Below are 17488 nucleotides of genomic sequence, written 5' to 3'. Positions count from 1 at the left end.
TGATGCCCCAAGATTAAGATGGAAATAGGTTTATGTTTCGATGTCTGTGGGATTGTCCAGAATGAAATTGTGGAGGGCTGTTACTGAACTGAGTTTCAGATCAAATTCCCCTGGACATGGGGAATAGCTGAAGGTTTGGAGCCAGGTTAGGGATGTATGTGCCAGGAAGGACTTGCCAGCATTAAAGATGGCGTCCATGTAATTTGGGTGACGACAGCATTAAAGATGGCGGCCATGCGAGTCGGGTGGCGGCAGCATCTTCCAGTCGCATGACCTCACAACGGATACAGAACAATCGCTGGGGGTCAGTCCGCCGGAAGAGGAAATGATGGCACAATAACGGGCGACGTCATTCAAAAACAGAAACATCCGGAAAAAAAGGTGAAAAGGCTGGTCCCGGGCTTAAAGTAAAATAGAGAGAGAAATGGAGGGGAAAGGGGTGAGGGTAAAAGAGAGGGAGAGTGAAATAGGGTGGGGGTAGATGGAGAGGAGAGGGGGTGATGTGGGGGGGGGGGGTGAGGAGGGTGTCTGAGAGGATGGGGGGGAGGGGGAGGAATAGTGGGGGGGGGCTGACGAGGGTTAGAGAGAGAGGGAGGGAGAGTGAAATAGGGTGGGGGTAGATGGAGAGGAGAGGGGGTGATGTGGGGGGGGGGTGAGGAGGGTGTCTGAGAGGATGGGGGGGAGGGGGAGGAATAGTGAGGAGGGGGGGCTGACGAGGGTTAGAGAGAGAGGGAGGGGGAGTGAAATAGGGTGGGGGTAGATGGAGAGGAGAGGGGGTGATGTGGGGGGGGGGTGAGGAGGGTGTCTGAGAGGATGTGGGCTGGGAGGGGGGGAGGGGGAGGAATGAGGTGTCAGGTAGGGTGTGTGGGGAGTGTGGGCACACTGAGGGGAGAGAATGGTGTGGCTCTGCTGTTTTAAAATCCTGTCTGAACATTCAACTATAACCAATCACAGCAGCTGGGCTCGAGACTGATGGCCAGTCACCAGTTTTCCATCCAACCTGCTTATCCCTTCATTTGCTTCGACTCCGATGTCAACTCTGCTTTAAATATGTCCTGACACTGACCACCCATGGCCTCCCCAGTCAGAGACTTCCAAAGATTGATGTGGAGAATATTTTACTCCTCTCAGTCCGAAATAACCAATCCATAATCCCAAAACTATGTCTCTACTTCTAGATTCTTCACCTCAGTTTCTATCCTGTCAAACATTTTCACAATCGTACATATTTCAGTTAGACCACCTCTTATTCTCAAACTCTAGACTGTAACAGCCCAGCCGATTCAATCCCTCCTTCTCGGACACTGCTGTCTTCCCTGGAATCATGTGAACTGTTGCATTCTTTAAGATAAATAGGTCATTGTAAAGACATGTAATATCAAATAGGGACAGTATCACCAAAGCTGTGTGTCACTGCTCCGAGTTTCTTTACTCTTATTGTGCAATCCCTTCGCCAAAAGGATCAATGTAACATTTGTCTTCCTAAAGTAAAATCGGAAAATGCTAGAAACTTAAATTCAATTATAGTACATATTGCTAGGTAGATCAAAAAAAAATCAATCATCGACTTGTTGAATAAGGTTTTCCTTTCATAAATGCGTTGACTCTCTCATCACATTGAGATTTTCATAGTTTCCTCTTGTGACTTCTTTCATCCTGTAATAGATTTTTTTTTCTCAAGCTCACTGCCAGGTCGATAGACCCCTAGTCTCCTCCCCCTCTCTATCCTTTCTTGAAAAGTAGAATTACCATCCAGTTCCCCTCGGACTTTTCAGAATGATTACATCCTGTGCAGCCATTATCAATTTTAAAATCAGTTGATCTTATCAAATACAGAAGGTTAAGCTCCATTCATTTCTCTGGTACCTTTTCTTTGCTAGCTTTAATCACTCTTATTAGACCTGTCGCTTCCTGCAAGTTCTGTTTTTGTTTCTGCCTCATACTGTGAAGATAGACCTAAAGGGTACATTTTCAATGCTCAGTGTAGGTGGCAGTGGAAACCGGTGGACCTGGAAGTTGTCGTCACTGGTTTGCCGGTAAGTTCTCGCGTCATTGCCAAATTGGAACAAACTGGTTTGTGGGTAAAAAGGTTATTCGCCCAGCAGCATCAAGTAGCTAATTCAACAAACCTGTGAAGAGCCCTGTGCTACTTGGCTGCTGGAAGGAGGATACCTCCTCATGATGCATTGGAGCCCAGCACTCCCACATGTTAAACCCTCCTATCACATCTGTGACCATAGACCTGTTTTGTTGTTGTCATCATAGTCTTACCAGACCGTAGGGGCTACTCTCTTATTAGAGAGAAGCGACTGGTGGTGATTTAACCTGAGGGCCACCAGACCTCAGACGAGGGAAGAGGTTGAGAAGGAGAGTCCTTCATGGTAACCTCAAACTGGTGATGAGAGTTGAGCCCAAGCTGTTGGCATCACACTGCTCTTTAAACCAACAATCCGGCCAACTCAGCTAAATTGATTCCCCTGTAGACCCACTGCAGAGGGACTCTCAGTCCTCAGCCGTTGTGACTGTGGCCAATTTAAAGCTCAGAACTTTTGAAAGGTGCTGAGAGTTGTGGTTCTGACTTCAACTCAGTAACTCTGAGGCTGAGGTTCCTCAAGCTGCAGGCATTCGCAGGATGGTGTTTGATACTGTGCCATGCAACAGACTTGTGAGGAGAGCTATGCGATGCAAAGAAAGAGTCAGGAGCCATTTGGTTACGAAATTGCCTGAGTGATAGGAAACAAGAGAGTAATCATCAAGTGATATTTTTCAGGCTGGAGGAATATTTGTGGTAGAGTTCCCCAGGTGTTGGGGCCTTTGCTTTTCCTGATATATATGAATAATCTGGATCTTGGGATCCAGGGGACAGTTTCAGAGTTTGTGGATGGCTTAAAATTTGTAAATTATGAGGACAGTGTGAAACTCCAAAAAGACAAGATGAGGTACAATGCACAGAAGTGTGAACTGATATACTTTGGGAGGAAGAATACTGAAAGACAATATAAAATAGAGGTACAATTCTAAAGTGGGTACAGAAGCAGAGGATGTATATGTGCACAGATCATTGAAGGTGGCAGGACAGCTGTGGAGAGCAGTTAACAAAGCACAGTGCCTTATTCATAGTGTCATAGAATACAAAAGCAAAGAGGTGATGTTAAACTTGTTCCAGACACTCTGTTAGACTTTGCCTAGAATATTGTGTACAGCTGTGAGTGCCACATTATAGGAAACCTCAGGATGTATTGGAAAGAGTGTGGAAATGGTTTACAAAAATGGTTCCAGGAACGATAAACTTCAGTGGTGAAGATAGGTTGAAAAAGTTGGGACTACTCTCCTTGGAGAGAAGGAGGCAGAGTGGAGATTTGATAGATGTTTTCAAAATCATGAGCAGATTGGATAGAGTCGAAAGGGAGAAGTTGTTCCCAGTAATAAAAGTGAAAAGGACTAGAGGGCATTAATTTAAAGGTAAAAACAATGACTGCAGATGCTGAAAACCAAATACTGGATTAGTGGTGCTGGAAGAGCACAGCAGTTCAGGCAGCATCCAACGAGCAGCGAAATCAACGTTTCGGGCAAAAGCCCTTCATTTTCCTGATGAAGGGCTTTTGCCCGAAACGTTGATTTCACTGCTCGTTGGATGCTGCCTGAACTGCTGTGCTCTTCCAGCACCACTAATCCGGCATTAATTTAAAGCCAAGTGCAAATAAAGCAAAAGGGTGATGTAAGCTAAAGCTTTCTTTTACAGCTAGTAGTTATGGTCTAGAATGCACTGGTTGGACATGTGGTGTTCAATTGAGACATTCATCTGGCTGAATATTTGGATAGAGTAAGCAGGAGATTGTCCCAAGGTAATGTGGCTCATTTGAAGAGCTGGTGCAGATGTGATGGGCCGAATGTCCTGTTTCTCTACTGTAACAATTCTGTAATTTGGGCGGCATGGTGGCACAGTGGTTAGCACTGCTGCCTCACAGCGCCAGAGACCCGGGTTCAATTCCCGCCTCGGGTGACTGACTGTGTGGAGTTTGCACATTCTCCCCGTGTCTGCGTGGGTTTCCTCCGGGTGCTCCGGTTTCCTCCCACAGTCCAAAGATGTGCAGATTAGGTGAATTGGTCATGCTAAATTGCCCGTAGTGTTAGGTGAGGGGTACATGTATGGGTGGGTTGCGCTTCGGCGGGGCGGTGTGGACTTGTTGGGTCGAAAGGCCTGTTTCCACACTGTAAGTAATCTAATCTAATCAAATTCTGTAATTTCATGTGGCCGTCTGGGATCATGCTGCTGCCCATAAAGTCCCAGTGTTGCCCATTGGAACACCAGCCCTTTGTCACATTTCATCAAAGCAGCCCCTCTGCACCCAATTCCAAACTTCTGAGTGGCACTTTGTATTGAAAACAATAAATGCTGGAGGTCACAGCAGGTCAGAGAGCATCCTTGGAGAGAGAGCAAGCTCACATTTCGAGTCTAGATGATTCTTCATCGGTTTGTCTACATTACTCTGTTTAAATAATTTTTCTATGTTAGGGCCCAGTCAGATATTAAGTTGATTAGGATCTAGTCTGTATTTTATCACTGCTGTATTTGCATCTTCCTTTTTTTTGGGAGCATTGCCTGGTGGAAGCATGTGGATACTCAGAGGCTGACTAAACAGGATGTGATAAACTCTCCTGTGCACCATTGAATACCAAGTTTGGGTTTCACTCATCAAACCTCCTCCTCCACAGAGACCAGGAACAGCCTCAGACTGACAGGAAATCGATAATGTTCAGTGACATGGATTTTGAAATAGAAGAAGATAAATTGTGAGTAATTGTCACCCGTTAAATACTCAAGTGGCACGGAAATCTGATTGACTGTTGTTGGTTTGTGTGTATTCACGGGGTACGGGGATCACTGGCAAGGCTGGCATTTATTGCCCATTGACTGTCACTGAGCAGGTCAGGAAGCACCATCCTGATCTTTTACAACCAATCTGTGAAGGCCATTCCTGCAGAGCTGTTAGTTAGGGAGTCCCAAGCCTTTGGTTCAGTGATATCCACCTGAGTGAAGACACTGAGGCAAGGAGGGCAACTTAAAGGTGGTGAAGTTTTGAATTATCTGCTTGGCAAGGTTGGTGTTGTTCATTTCAGCTGAAGCAACCTCAAGGAACTTGTGCGTACCATCGACAGCCATTGTGGTGTGCTGGTGGGGGGAAGAGTTGATACTGATCCCAGTCACAAGCCGAATGCACAAGCTCTGTCCAGGGTGGGACCGAGCTCTTTGCATGTTGCTGAGGCTGCACCATCCACCCAGCATCAAAGAAAGGCTTACCCAGTCCTGACCACCCTGCCCAGTCCTGACCACCCCGCCCAGTCCTGACCACCCCGCCCAGTCCTGACCACCCTGCCCAGTCCTGACCACCCCGCCCAGTCCTGACCACCCGCCCAGTCCTGACCACCCTGCCCAGTCCTGACCACCCGCCCAGTCCTGACCACCCCGCCCAGTCCTGACCACCCCGCCCAGTCCTGACCACCCCGCCCAGTCCTGACCACCCTGCCCAGTCCTGACCACCCGCCCAGTCCTGACCACCCCACCCAGTCCTGACCACCCCGCCCAGTCCTGACCACCCCGCCCAGTCCTCACCACCCCGCCCAGTCCTGACCACCCCGCCCAGTCCTGACCACCCCGCCCAGTCCTGACCATCCCGCCCAGTCCTGACCACCCCGCCCAGTCCTGACCACCCCACCCAGTCCTGACCACCCCGCCCAGTCCTGACCATCCCGCCCAGTCCTGACCACCCCGCCCAGTCCTGACATCCCCGCCCAGTCCTGACCACCCCATCCAGTCCTGACCACCCCACCCAGTCCTGACATCCCCGCCCAGTCCTGACCACCCCATCCAGTCCTGACCACCCCACCCAGTCCTGACCACCCCGCCCAGTCCTGACCACCCGCCCAGTCCTCAACACCCCGCCCAGTCCTCAACACCCCGCCCAGTCCTGACCACCCTGCCCAGTCCTGACCACCCCGCCCAGTCCTGAACACCCGCCCAGTCCTGACCACCCCGCCCAGTCCTGACCATCCCGCCCAGTCCTGACCACCCCGCCCAGTCCTGACATCCCCGCCCAGTCCTGACCACCCCATCCAGTCCTGACCACCCCACCCAGTCCTGACATCCCCGCCCAGTCCTGACCACCCCATCCAGTCCTGACCACCCCACCCAGTCCTGACCACCCCGCCCAGTCCTGACCACCCGCCCAGTCCTCAACACCCCGCCCAGTCCTCAACACCCCGCCCAGTCCTGACCACCCTGCCCAGTCCTGACCACCCCGCCCAGTCCTGAACACCCGCCCAGTCCTGACCACCCCGCCCAGTCCTGACCACCCCGCCCAGTCCTGACCACCCTGCCCAGTCCTGACATCCCCGCCCAGTCCTGACCACCCCGCCCAGTCCTCACCACCCCACCCAGTCCTCACCATCCCACCCAGTCCTGACGTCCCTGGCCAGTCCTCACCACCCCGCCCAGTCCTGACCACCCCGCCCAGTCCTCACCACCCCGCCCAGTCCTGACCACCCCGCCCAGTCCTGACCACCCCGCCCAGTCCTGACCACCCCGCCCAGTCCTGACCACCCCTCCCAGTCCTGACAACCCCGCCCAGTCCTGACAATCCCGCCCAGTCCTGACAACCCCGCCCAGTCCCAACCATCTCACCCAGTCCCGACCAGCCCACTCAGTCCTGACCACCCACCCAGTCCCCGCCCAGTCCTGACAATCCCGCCCAGTCCCCGCCCAGTCCTGACAACCCCGCCCATTCCCAACCATCTCACCCAGTCCCGACCAGCCCACTCAGTCCTGACCACCCACCCAGTCCCCGCCCAGTCCTGACAATCCCGCCCAGTCCCCGCCCAGTCCTGACAATCCCGTCCAGTCCTGACTATCCCACCCATTCCTCACCACAATGAAGAGACCTGTCACACACCCTCCTGATATCAGATTTTTAGATACTGGAGATGGATTGTGGCATCGAGAGAGTCAGTCTGTGGCATTACAGAGATATTACAAATCACAGGAATCAGGCCACTGGTTTCAATGGGTGTAAATGGTGTGGACAAGACAGTGCCCCCTCCAAAACCTCTCACTCCACTCCTTTCAACTCTACATGCATCACGTTCCCATAGTATACAGTAGGCCCCTTCAGATTCCTGATGAAGGGCCTATGCCTGAAACGTTGATTCTCCTGCTCCTCGGATGCTGCCTGACCTGCTGTGCTTTTCCAGCACCACTCTAATCTCGACTCTGATCTCCAGCATCTGCAGTCCTCACTTTCTCCTGATAGGGCCCTTCAGCCCATTGGCTGTGTGCTAACCCATGTACTGTATACAAATCCCACATTCCAGGACTGGGCCTACAGTTTAAAATGTTGTGACATTTCAGGTGCTCACTTGTGTACTTGTTAAAGGTCGTGAGGTTTTCTGTCTATACTACCCTTCCAGACAGCCTCTGCCTTCCAGACTGCCACCATCTCTGGGTGAAAAGACTTCCCTCACATCTCCTGTAAATCTCTTGGATCTTCAACCTATAGTAAACTGAACCTTCTATTCACTTCTTTTTCAAATGTTTATTTAGTTTCTCCTTAAATACATCAATTCAATAAGGAAACGTGCAAAATCCACGCTGATGACCTTATTTTGTTTTAAATCTCTGGATAATTATTCTCTTACATCCTTGAGTAAAGGTTGCACTATCTCTTCTGACCCTGGCTAGCCTCTCATTCTTTTAGCTCATTGTTTCAATATCGAGATAAGGCAGCAGTCCTGATTTGTTTTATTGTTAGTCTAGACACCAGCCCCTGCTGTTAAATCCGCAGCCTCTTCAAACACACAGCTCCTGTACTGTTATTCATTTGCTGCTCTAGCTCAATTCCAGTCAAGTACCTGCTGCCCAGCAGCCCAGGCCTGAGGGTTAAATATGCCCCATGTGTGGACTGCATTATCAGTGACATTGAAGCTGAACCCTCTGGAGGATCCTCCTTCTCAAACCAGTCCCGTCTCTCTCTTCTCTCTCTCTCTCACACACACGCACTCTCTCTCCCCCCACCCCATTCACTCTCTCTCTGTCTCTCTCTCTCTCCCCCCACCCCATTCACTCTCTCTCTGTCTCTGTCTCTCTCTCTCTCTCTCTCTCTCTCTCTCTCTCACACACACACATGCACTCTCTCTCCCCCACCCCATTCACTCTCTCTCTGTCTCTCTGTCTCTCTCTCTCTCTCTCTCTCTCTGTCTCTGTCTCTCTCTCTCTCTCACACACACACGCGCAGCCCAATGGTTCCCTTGAGCTATGGCCATATTACTGACTTTTCCTTTAGTAGTTCAGTTCCGTAACCACTGCACTACCATACTAAATCAGTTCTCTAACTGTTCGTCGCTATTCTGCGGTTTTGCCGAGAGCTGTTGAATTCTGGCAGTTTTGTTTTAAACTTCAGTCTCAGATATCCAAAGGGGTGTTCACACCATTGCTTTTCCACTCCAAGTTTGAATCAGGATTCGTCTTCTAGTTAATTGCCAATTGTAAGAGCTGAGCTGTAACATTTTACTGTCTGCTGTAGAGTTGTGCTGCTGTTGATGACCCACAGCCATCAAGCCTCATTGGGGATGGAAGGAGCAGAACAGTGGACCGTTTAGTCGTCTGATGGTGCAGAATTTTGAGTATAGCTGAGAAAAGACACCTCTGTAAGAGTTTTTCATCTTGCACTCATTAAGAAAATGCACAAGAAATACCAGTTTAATGGGAGGACCAGCCTGCCCAGTTTGAATATATATCAGGCGTGGCTGTTAACTATCAATTATCATTGATTGGTGCATTCTCCATGGCAACACACCTACCAAATGGAGTCTGCTTGCCAACCACTCAGCACTCCTCTCACACAGTATAAATATCAATCTTTGAATTAATCTTTTGTGAATTAATCTGATGAGTGCAAGACAAAAATCATTGACAGAATATATCTTTTTCTCAGCCATTGCCTATGTGGAAGATTGCTGCTGTGTTGTCAGTTTGTTTGAATGGACTAGGAGTGTGCTTTTCACATCACTGTAATGAATGGCAGCTTTTTAATGATCTGTTTGCTCCATCAGGGGTATTCCGATTGTGCCTGGGACCGTGACACTTAAAAAGGATTCTCAGAATTTAATTGGGATCAGCATTGGAGGAGGGGCTCAGTACTGTCCCTGTTTATACATTGTGCAGGTAAAGGAGCTCACTGTAAACTTCCTCTCGGGAAACGTCTCTGTCTCTCTTCTGTGAAAGATTCTACCCACTCCAGACTCCGCCACCCTCAACACTTCACAACCCTGCTGAGTTGGTTTGTCATTCCTTGTGCAAGCTGGTTCCCATGGAGCTGTGCTCACTTGGGTATTCTCGGGGTGCTAAAGTAATTCTGTTTGTCCTCTGCTCCTGCTGAAGGCGAGGTTTGTTCCTTCCACTGGGAGCTTAGCTCAGTCCCTCATTCAGTCTGAGCTGTTCCTTGTACTTTCCGCCTGTCAGATTCTCAACTGGTCGCTCACTGTAACTTTGAGTTTTCCATCGTCCAGTTGCTCAGGTGTGATACAGAGTTGAACCATGTGTCTCCATGCTGCTCCCAATCCTTTTAGCTCAGTCTCACCCCATTCCTATTCCATTCCATCTCTGCTACCATTTCATTCAGGCTCTGCTTCGTTTTCATTCTGGCACCATCCCAGCTCCACTCAGTTCAGACATGACTCCCATTCCACTCTGACTGTGCTCCTGCTCTGCTTCAGCTCCACTCTGCTCTGATCCCACTCCTGACCCTGCTCCAGCTTCACCCCATTCTGATTTTGCTCCAGCTCCACTCTGCTCCGACTTGACTCCAGTTCCACTCTGCTCTGATCCTGCTCCTGCTCCACTCTGCTTTGATCCTGCTCCAATTCAAATGTGTTCTGATCCTGCTCCTGCTCTGATCCTGCTCCTGCTCCACTCCACTCTGCTCCTGCTCCCGGTCTGTTCTGATTCTGTTCCTGCTGTGCTCCGGTTGCGCTGTGTTCTCTCGCTGTGATCCAACGGGGCACTTTGATTGACGTGGTCTGTTTCTCCTGGCAGGTCTTTGACAACACTCCTGCTGCTCTCGACGGTACACTGGCTGCAGGTGATGAAATTGTCGGAGTGACCGGGAAATCGGTGAAGGGAAAGACGAAAGTCGAGGTGGCCAAGATGATTCAAGCTGTGAAGGTGTGAGGGGGAAGGCAATGAGGGAGAAATGTACAGGGAAGGGGTTGGAGAGGCTTGAGGGGCAGCAGCGTGGGAAGGGGGCAGGCTTTGGGGAGGGGGCTGTACATGGAAGGTAAGTGGAGGGGAGAGCTCTGCTGGGGGCCCAGTATTGCTCATTCCACACCAGTGACAGTTAACAACAGTGAAGGCTCACGGAATGGAGAGTACAGATTGGGGGAACACACCCTGATTGGCACAATGTCCTTCAGATTGGAACAAACAAATCAGCAAACTAGGTCGAATTTTGTGGTGACTCAGTAAAACTGTGAATAATAGCAGAGATCTGCAAAGAACATCAGAATTAGGAGCAGGATGGAATCATTTGCTTTTTAAAATCTGTCCTTTTTTTTAAAATGGGAACAGGGTGTCACGAGCTTGGCCAGCATTTATTACCCTTCCCTAATTGCTCAGTGGGTAGTTAAGAGTCAACCACGTCGCTCAGCTCTCGAGTCAGATATAAGGCCAGACTAGGTAAGGATGGCCGTTTCCTTCCCGAAAGGGCTTTACTGAACCAGATGGGTTTGTCTGACGATTGGCAATGGATTCATGGTTGTCACTCGACTCTTAATTCCAGATGCTTTTCTATTAAATTCAACATCCACCATCTGCCGTGACAGGATTTGAACCCAGGTCTCCAGAACATAATCTGGGTCCCTGGATTAGCAGTCCGGTGATAATACCACTCAGCTATCGCTTCTGCTATACAGTAAGATCATGACCAATCTTCAACATCCATTCCACCTTCCCATCCAATTTCCCATGATTCCCATGGGAATTAGAAGTCTCAACAACCTTAATCTTCAACATACTCAATGATTGATCATAATGAACCCCCTGGGATTAAAAAAATTCTAAAGATTCACAACCCTTCGAGAGAAGAAATGTCCACTCACTTTCTTCTGAAATATTGGCCACTTCTCCTGTGTCCGTGTTCTACAAACCCCAGTGAGGGGCAAACAACCTCAAACAACCACTGCCAAGCCCTCTTGAAACCACAACCATTTCACTGGGGCCCGCTGCAGTAAACATAGGACTGACTGTGTCCATGACCTTGTAGCACACTCTCCTCATCCCGGAATCGTGAATGGGAATGTTCTGAGGTAGACAGATTGAAACTGTCCACAGGACTCGCTCTAAATTGAGATTCCCTGTAAACTGAAATTCCCAGTAAACTCTCTGTAAACTGAGATTCAGTGGACACTCCCTATAAACTGAGATTCAGTGGACACTCCCTATAAACTGAGATTCAGTGGACACTCCCTGTAAACTGAGATTCGGTCGACACTCGCTGTAAACTGAGATTCAGGATACACTCGCTGTAAACTGAGATTCAGTGGACACTCCCTGTAAACTGAGATTCGGTCGACACTCGCTGTAAACTGAGATTCAGGATACACTCCCTGTAAACTGAGATTCAGTGGACACTCCCTGTAAACTGAGATTCGGTCGACACTCCCTGTAAACTGAGATTCAGTGGACACTCCCTGTAAACTGAGATTCGGTCGACACTCCCTGTAAACTGAGATTCGGTCGACACTCCCTGTAAACTGAGATTCAGGATACACTCCCTGTAAACTGAGATTCCCTGTAATTGTCATCGCTCCACAACCTGGTCATTTACGCGTAAGACAGCTGCCATTCAGTCTCTCGAACTCACTGCATGAGCACAGTTGCTCAAAGAATGTTCCAGGCCTCACTCACTGAACGAATTGCTCGCTGAGGTGACAAAGAAACAAACATTGTCTGTACAAAGGAATATTGATAGCTGAAGTGAGTATGCCAGACTGCTCCAGATGGATTTTCATGTGGGGAAGTGGGCATTCATATTGCACCAATCCAACCAATTCAGATTGAGACAGTACTTTGGGCTAACAGATCAAAGGGTTTGGGAAGAAAGTGGCCGCAGGGCACTGATTGGCTGATTAGCTGTGATCTCATTGAATGCCAGAGCAGGCCCGAAGGGCTGAATAGCCTGCTCCTATTTTCTTTGTTGCTATGACCTAAGAAGGTTAGTTCAGAATTTTTTCAAAATGGTGAGAAGTTTGGGAGAGCAGTGAGACAGCCAAGTGTTTGAGCACTGAGGCAATTATAGAGCCTCATAAAATGGCACTCTTCGTGTTGACGCTGGAATATGAAGGAATGGTACAGCTCAACAGAGACCCAGTTCAGTCTCAGACGGGTGCTGCATGCAGAACTGTGCAGCGGGCTTTCGAAACAAGCACCCTGTCTTTGAGATGGTGTAGACCAGCTTCACCAGAACAATCCCATAAATAACCTGGAAGAGTGTGGCTGCAAGGGGATGTGCTTTAATGTGAAAGTTTGAGGATTGAATGGGGCAGGTTTTGACAGGAGAATTTGGGAATTAGATCAGCTTTGCCAGGAGAATTTCAGGATTAGGTGGACTTTGAAGTGAGTGTTTCGGATTTGGATGGGTTTTGATGGTAGAGTTTGGCAATGAGTGGGTTTTGATGGTAGAGTTTGGCAATGAGTGGGTTTTGATGGGACCATTTGGAGTTTGGATGTACTTTTGATCAAACTGCATTTTCTATCGTTTGTTCTTTGAGGGAATATTTTGTGTTCCTGAGGCTTTGTGTTAAGAATTGTAAATTACTACTAGTATTAACTCTTCTGTTATCGTTTTGCAAGGGAGAAGTTACAATTCACTACAATAAACTCCAGGCTGATCCTAAACAAGGCAAAACTTTGGATATTGGTAAGTACTGCCTGAAGTCTTAAGTGTGCTATTGGTTTTCGTTTCCATACATTCCCTTTACTCTTGTAGCCCCAGCTGGTTGAGGCAGTTCGGTGGCACTTCCTCCTCACACACCCACGCTGGGTTCACCTCTCAAGTAATATCCCAGTCTGAGGAGGCAAGCTGAAGTGATGGGTCCACGCTCCTGTTTTGTGGCGTTGCATTGTTTCATTGCTTTTGAATGACTCCAGCACTGTGACTTCAAACACAGTAAACCTTGGGCTATAATTGACCACCACAGTAACGTAACAGCAAGTTAAGCATACCTATTATATATCATGACTGTAACGAGGTTAGAGACAAAAAAACACTGCAGGTGCTCGAATCCAAAGTGGGCAGGCAGGAGGCTGGAAGAACACGGCAAGCCAGGCAGCATCAGGAGGTGGAGACGTTGATGTTTCGGGTGTAACCAGTCCTGAAGAAGGGTTACACCTGAAATGTTGACTTCTGCACCTCCTGATGTTGCCTGTTTTGTTGTGTTCTTCCAGCCTCCTGCCTGTCTATGGTTGTAATGAGCTCAGTCAGGTGGACCTCATAGAATCTGAGTTCCCTGATTGGGGCTGTTAACCTGGTCCAATCAGGGAGCCCTGGCTGACAGATATAAACAGCAGTGTCAGGGATTCTGTTCACACTGAGAGCTGGCTCTGTGCTAACTGGATCCGTGTCATGTATGAGGCATATGGCTGACTTGGTGATAGAACCCTGGTCTTCGTGGAGCTATTTGTGTGTAAATAGCCCTGCAACCTTTGAATAGAATAAATACAGTGTGATTTGTGAATCACTAAAAGTTGTTGAATGATTTTCCATTCCTCCATTCGCCTCATAGCAACACCATCTTGCCCTCAACCAGTCTGAGTGCTGTATGCAGTTTCACCTTTATTGCATCTTTAATTTGATGCGGAAGGCCTAGTATTTAATAGTGATAGAACACCTCACAGAGAGGTGTGTGTCTTCAATACTACATGGCCTATCCAGCCCAGAAAAGAAACAAGTTTAACTGTGAAACCTCATTTTTACTGGTAATAAATTGTTATTATGAATTGACAGAATTCTTTAATTTTGGTTGTTTTCTTGCTGTATCTTTTACTTTCTTTATTTCAATCTTTCTCTCCTATTTTTCTGATTTAACTTGAATTCATTTCTGTGTCTGATTTAACTTGAATTCATTTTGTTTCCTTCTTCCTTGTGCTGAACCTTCAAGCTGAGGGTTAAGGAGGTGCATTGTTTGTCCGGTGCATTCCCAGGACCCCAGATTGTTCTATGCTGGGTATTCTGTCTCATTTCAAGAGACTTACAGCATGTAACATTTCAAAACTGTGGCATCTAGAAGAAACTCCAGTGAAAATCCCTGAACCAGCAAAATCTGCCAAATATCACAGTCTGTGAGCAAATGTCCGAGAAACTGGGACATGTTCCCAGCATAAAGACAGAAACATGACTATTCCTCTAGAAATGTCTATGAACCCATCCCCACTCTGCACCTTGCAATATTCTGTTGAACCCATTCCAATTCAATTGTCCGAGCAACTGCTCGTGAACCATGTTCTCAGCATAAAGATGGTGATAGAGCTGGACAATTCAGGTTCACTTTAAGCCCAGACAAGGAAAGACCATTTCACAGTGAAAGATTGTCTGTATCTTTTTTTCCAGTTCTGAAGAAAGTCAAACACAGGCTGGTGGAGAATATGAGTTCTGGAACAGCTGATGCTCTGGGTCTGAGCCGAGCCATTCTGTGTAATGGTGAGTAAAACAGCATTATCACAGTTTAGTGGGGACTAAGACTGGGATTATTCTTGTTTGATGGGGAGTGAGACTGGGATTATTCCAGTTTAGTGGGGAATGAGACAGGAATTATTCCAGTTTAATAGGGAGTGAGACTGGGATTATTCTGGTTTAGTGGAAAATGAGACTGGGATTAATATGGTTTGGTGGAGAGTGAGACTGGGATTATTCCAGTTTAGTGGAGAGTAAGACTGGGATTAATCTGGTTTAGTGGAGAGTGAGACTGGAATTATTCCAGTTTAGTGGGAATGAGACTGGGACTATTCCAGGTTAGTGGGGAGTGAGACTGGAATTATTCTGGTTTAGTGGAAACTGAGTCTGGGATTATTCCAGTTTAATTGGGAATGAGACTTGATGAGTTACTGATTGTGAAATGGTCTCTTGCAGATGGTCTCGTGAAGAAACTGGAAGAACTGGAGAGGACAGCAGAACTATACAAAGGTGAGAGGTCAGAGAACGCGATGGGTAACTGTGTCGATGGGCTGAGGGCACAGAATCACGACTACTGCCCCTCGATCCTTCACTCTCACCAATGGCCTGTCTGTTGCAACAATTTGCAAGGTTTTTTGGTAGGGGACACATTTTGTCGAGTGCTGTCTATTGAACAACACTTTCTGGATCCACGTGGACAGGAACAGAGCATTCCTTAGATCCTTAACCTTTCCTGTTGGTTTGTGAATGAGCTGACCAAACATGTAAGGTGTAGATCGCCTGAGACCTACTGCCTGAGTGTCACACAGGACATTGTAGCCGTGTTACCCAGAGTTGTTGGCAGGGCATGTAGTGCCAATCTCCATTTCAGCTGTAACAATTTCTCTGTTCCCCTCTCTGAACTGATGCCCAGATCTGGAGGGGTGCAGCATCAAGGAGCAAAAGCAGGGGCATGGTGACGGACCTGGAAGCAGTTGAGGGAGCGAAATGCATTTGAAATGTTAATGTGAAATGTTAAATGGTAAAATATTTCTCACTCGATTGTCTGGCAGGATTGATGGAACACACAAAGAGGCTGCTGAGAGCGTTCTTTGAGCTGTCACAAACACACCGAGGTAAATTCTTCCTTGCACCGTTTTCACTGGAGATTGGGAATCAGTGCAGATCAGTGCAGTTACTGTCGGATGGGATCGGGGCTAAGGACGTGTTAATATTATTCTGAAGCCTGGCTTCTAAAGCTGGAGGTCAAAAATGGGTTTAGTTTATTCTATTCTGTGCAGCTCCGACTTTAGTTTTAAATAAAGGAACAGAACGTCATCTTGAACAGTGAGCTAAAGGCAGCGTTTCCACAAAATCATGAGATTTTAGCTAAATGACTAGCAAGTAGTACCCACTGCCATCTCCGGGAGAGAATTACTAAGGTGTTTGCAGACCTAACAGTTTTGAAAACCAGAAAGAGGGGAGCAGGGGCCAGCCAGACATTAATTCAGAGACAAAACGTCTATGACAGCTGAAGTGCTATTAGTTTAGCAGGCTCCAAAACAACCAGGCCTGTGTTGCTCAGAAGAAAATTCCAGAAGTGGAAGCCATGCAGGTTTCAGATTGTGAAATGGTCATGTAGTCAGAAGATGTGAATTTAATGAACCCATCCTGCCTCATTCCTGATGAAGGGTTCTTGCCCAAAACGTCGATTCTCCTGCTCCTCAGCTGCTGCCTGACCTGCTGTGCTCTTCCAGCACCACACTCTTGACTTTAATGAACACATGTCCAGTAGTAATACTTCAGGTAACTGTGGGAGCTAGTGGGTTTGCAGTGTACAGTGGTGGCCAGTCTATCCCCAAAAGTGGAAACAGAGATGTTGAGGGAGGGAAGGAAGGAGTCAGAGATGGACCAGGTGAAGGTGAGAGCGAGGTGAAAATTGGAAGCAAAATTGACCATCATTTTCAATTCTGGATGAGAGAGGGAAGCAACGCAGATGATGTCATCGATGTCCCGGTGAAAGAGTTGCGGGTGGGAGCTGGAGTAGGAATGCATCAAGCAAGATTCTACATACCCAACACAGTGGCTCAGTGGTTAGCGCTGTTGCCTCACAGCACCAGGGACCTGGGTTCAATTCCAGCCTCGGGCGACTGTCTGTGTGGAGTTTGCACATTCTCCCTGTGTCTGTGTGTTTTTCCTCCGGGTGCTCCGGTTTCCTCCCACAGTCCAAAGATGTGCAGGTCAGGTGAATTGGCCATGCTAAATTGCCCATTTTATTCAGGGATGTATAGGTTACGTGCATTAGTCAGGAGTAAATGTAGAGTAATAGGGTAGGGGAATGGGTCTGGGTGTGTTACTCTTTGGAGGGCCAGTGTGGACTTGTTGGGCCGAAGGGCCTGTTTCAATACTGTAAGGATACTATTATACCCACAAAGAGACTGGCAAAATTGGGGCCCATGGACATACCCATGGCCACCCCTTTGACCTGAAGAAAGTGAGAGGCGTTAAATGAGAAGTTGTTTTGGATGAGGATGGGTTTGGCCAAGGGGAGGACGGTGGTGGTGGATGGGAATGGTTCAGGCCTTTCTCCCAGGAAAGGCAAAGAGCCCTGACACCATCCTGATGGAGGATGGATGTGTAAAGGGACCCATGGTGAAGTGGAGGCAGCTGGAACCCATGTACTGGAAATTCTGAAACTGACATAAAGTGTCAGAGGAATCGCAGATTAAGTGGGAAGGGACTGGACAAGGAAAGAAAAAATCAAATTGAGGGAGAAAGAGATGGGTTGT

General features: G+C 48.1%; 1 protein-coding gene across 3 annotated transcripts in view; it reads left to right on the top strand.

The window, feature by feature from the left end:
* Positions 1-304: 304 nt before the first annotated feature.
* pick1 (protein interacting with prkca 1) overlaps positions 305-17488 on the top strand; it is a 37504-nt gene continuing 20320 nt past the window's right edge. Inside the window, exons 1-9 of one of the 3 annotated variants that reach the window (XM_072588421.1) lie at positions 352-381; positions 1983-2036; positions 4717-4794; positions 9106-9217; positions 10088-10216; positions 12902-12968; positions 14658-14747; positions 15177-15230; positions 15773-15835. In XM_072588421.1, the coding sequence (XP_072444522.1) occupies positions 4754-4794; positions 9106-9217; positions 10088-10216; positions 12902-12968; positions 14658-14747; positions 15177-15230; positions 15773-15835 (556 nt within the window). In that variant the 5' untranslated portion in view covers positions 352-381; positions 1983-2036; positions 4717-4753. Of the gene's footprint in view, positions 382-1982; positions 2037-4716; positions 4795-9105; positions 9218-10087; positions 10217-12901; positions 12969-14657; positions 14748-15176; positions 15231-15772; positions 15836-17488 lie in introns of all 3 variants that reach the window. The other 2 variants (XM_072588422.1, XM_072588423.1) reach the window with 2 other exon arrangements.

This window comes from Chiloscyllium punctatum, chromosome 18 (assembly GCF_047496795.1).
Source record: "Chiloscyllium punctatum isolate Juve2018m chromosome 18, sChiPun1.3, whole genome shotgun sequence".
NCBI classification, from domain to species: Eukaryota; Metazoa; Chordata; class Chondrichthyes; order Orectolobiformes; family Hemiscylliidae; genus Chiloscyllium; species Chiloscyllium punctatum.
Note: the sequence above shows the minus strand (reverse complement) of the source record. Positions and strands in the feature narration are given on the sequence as shown.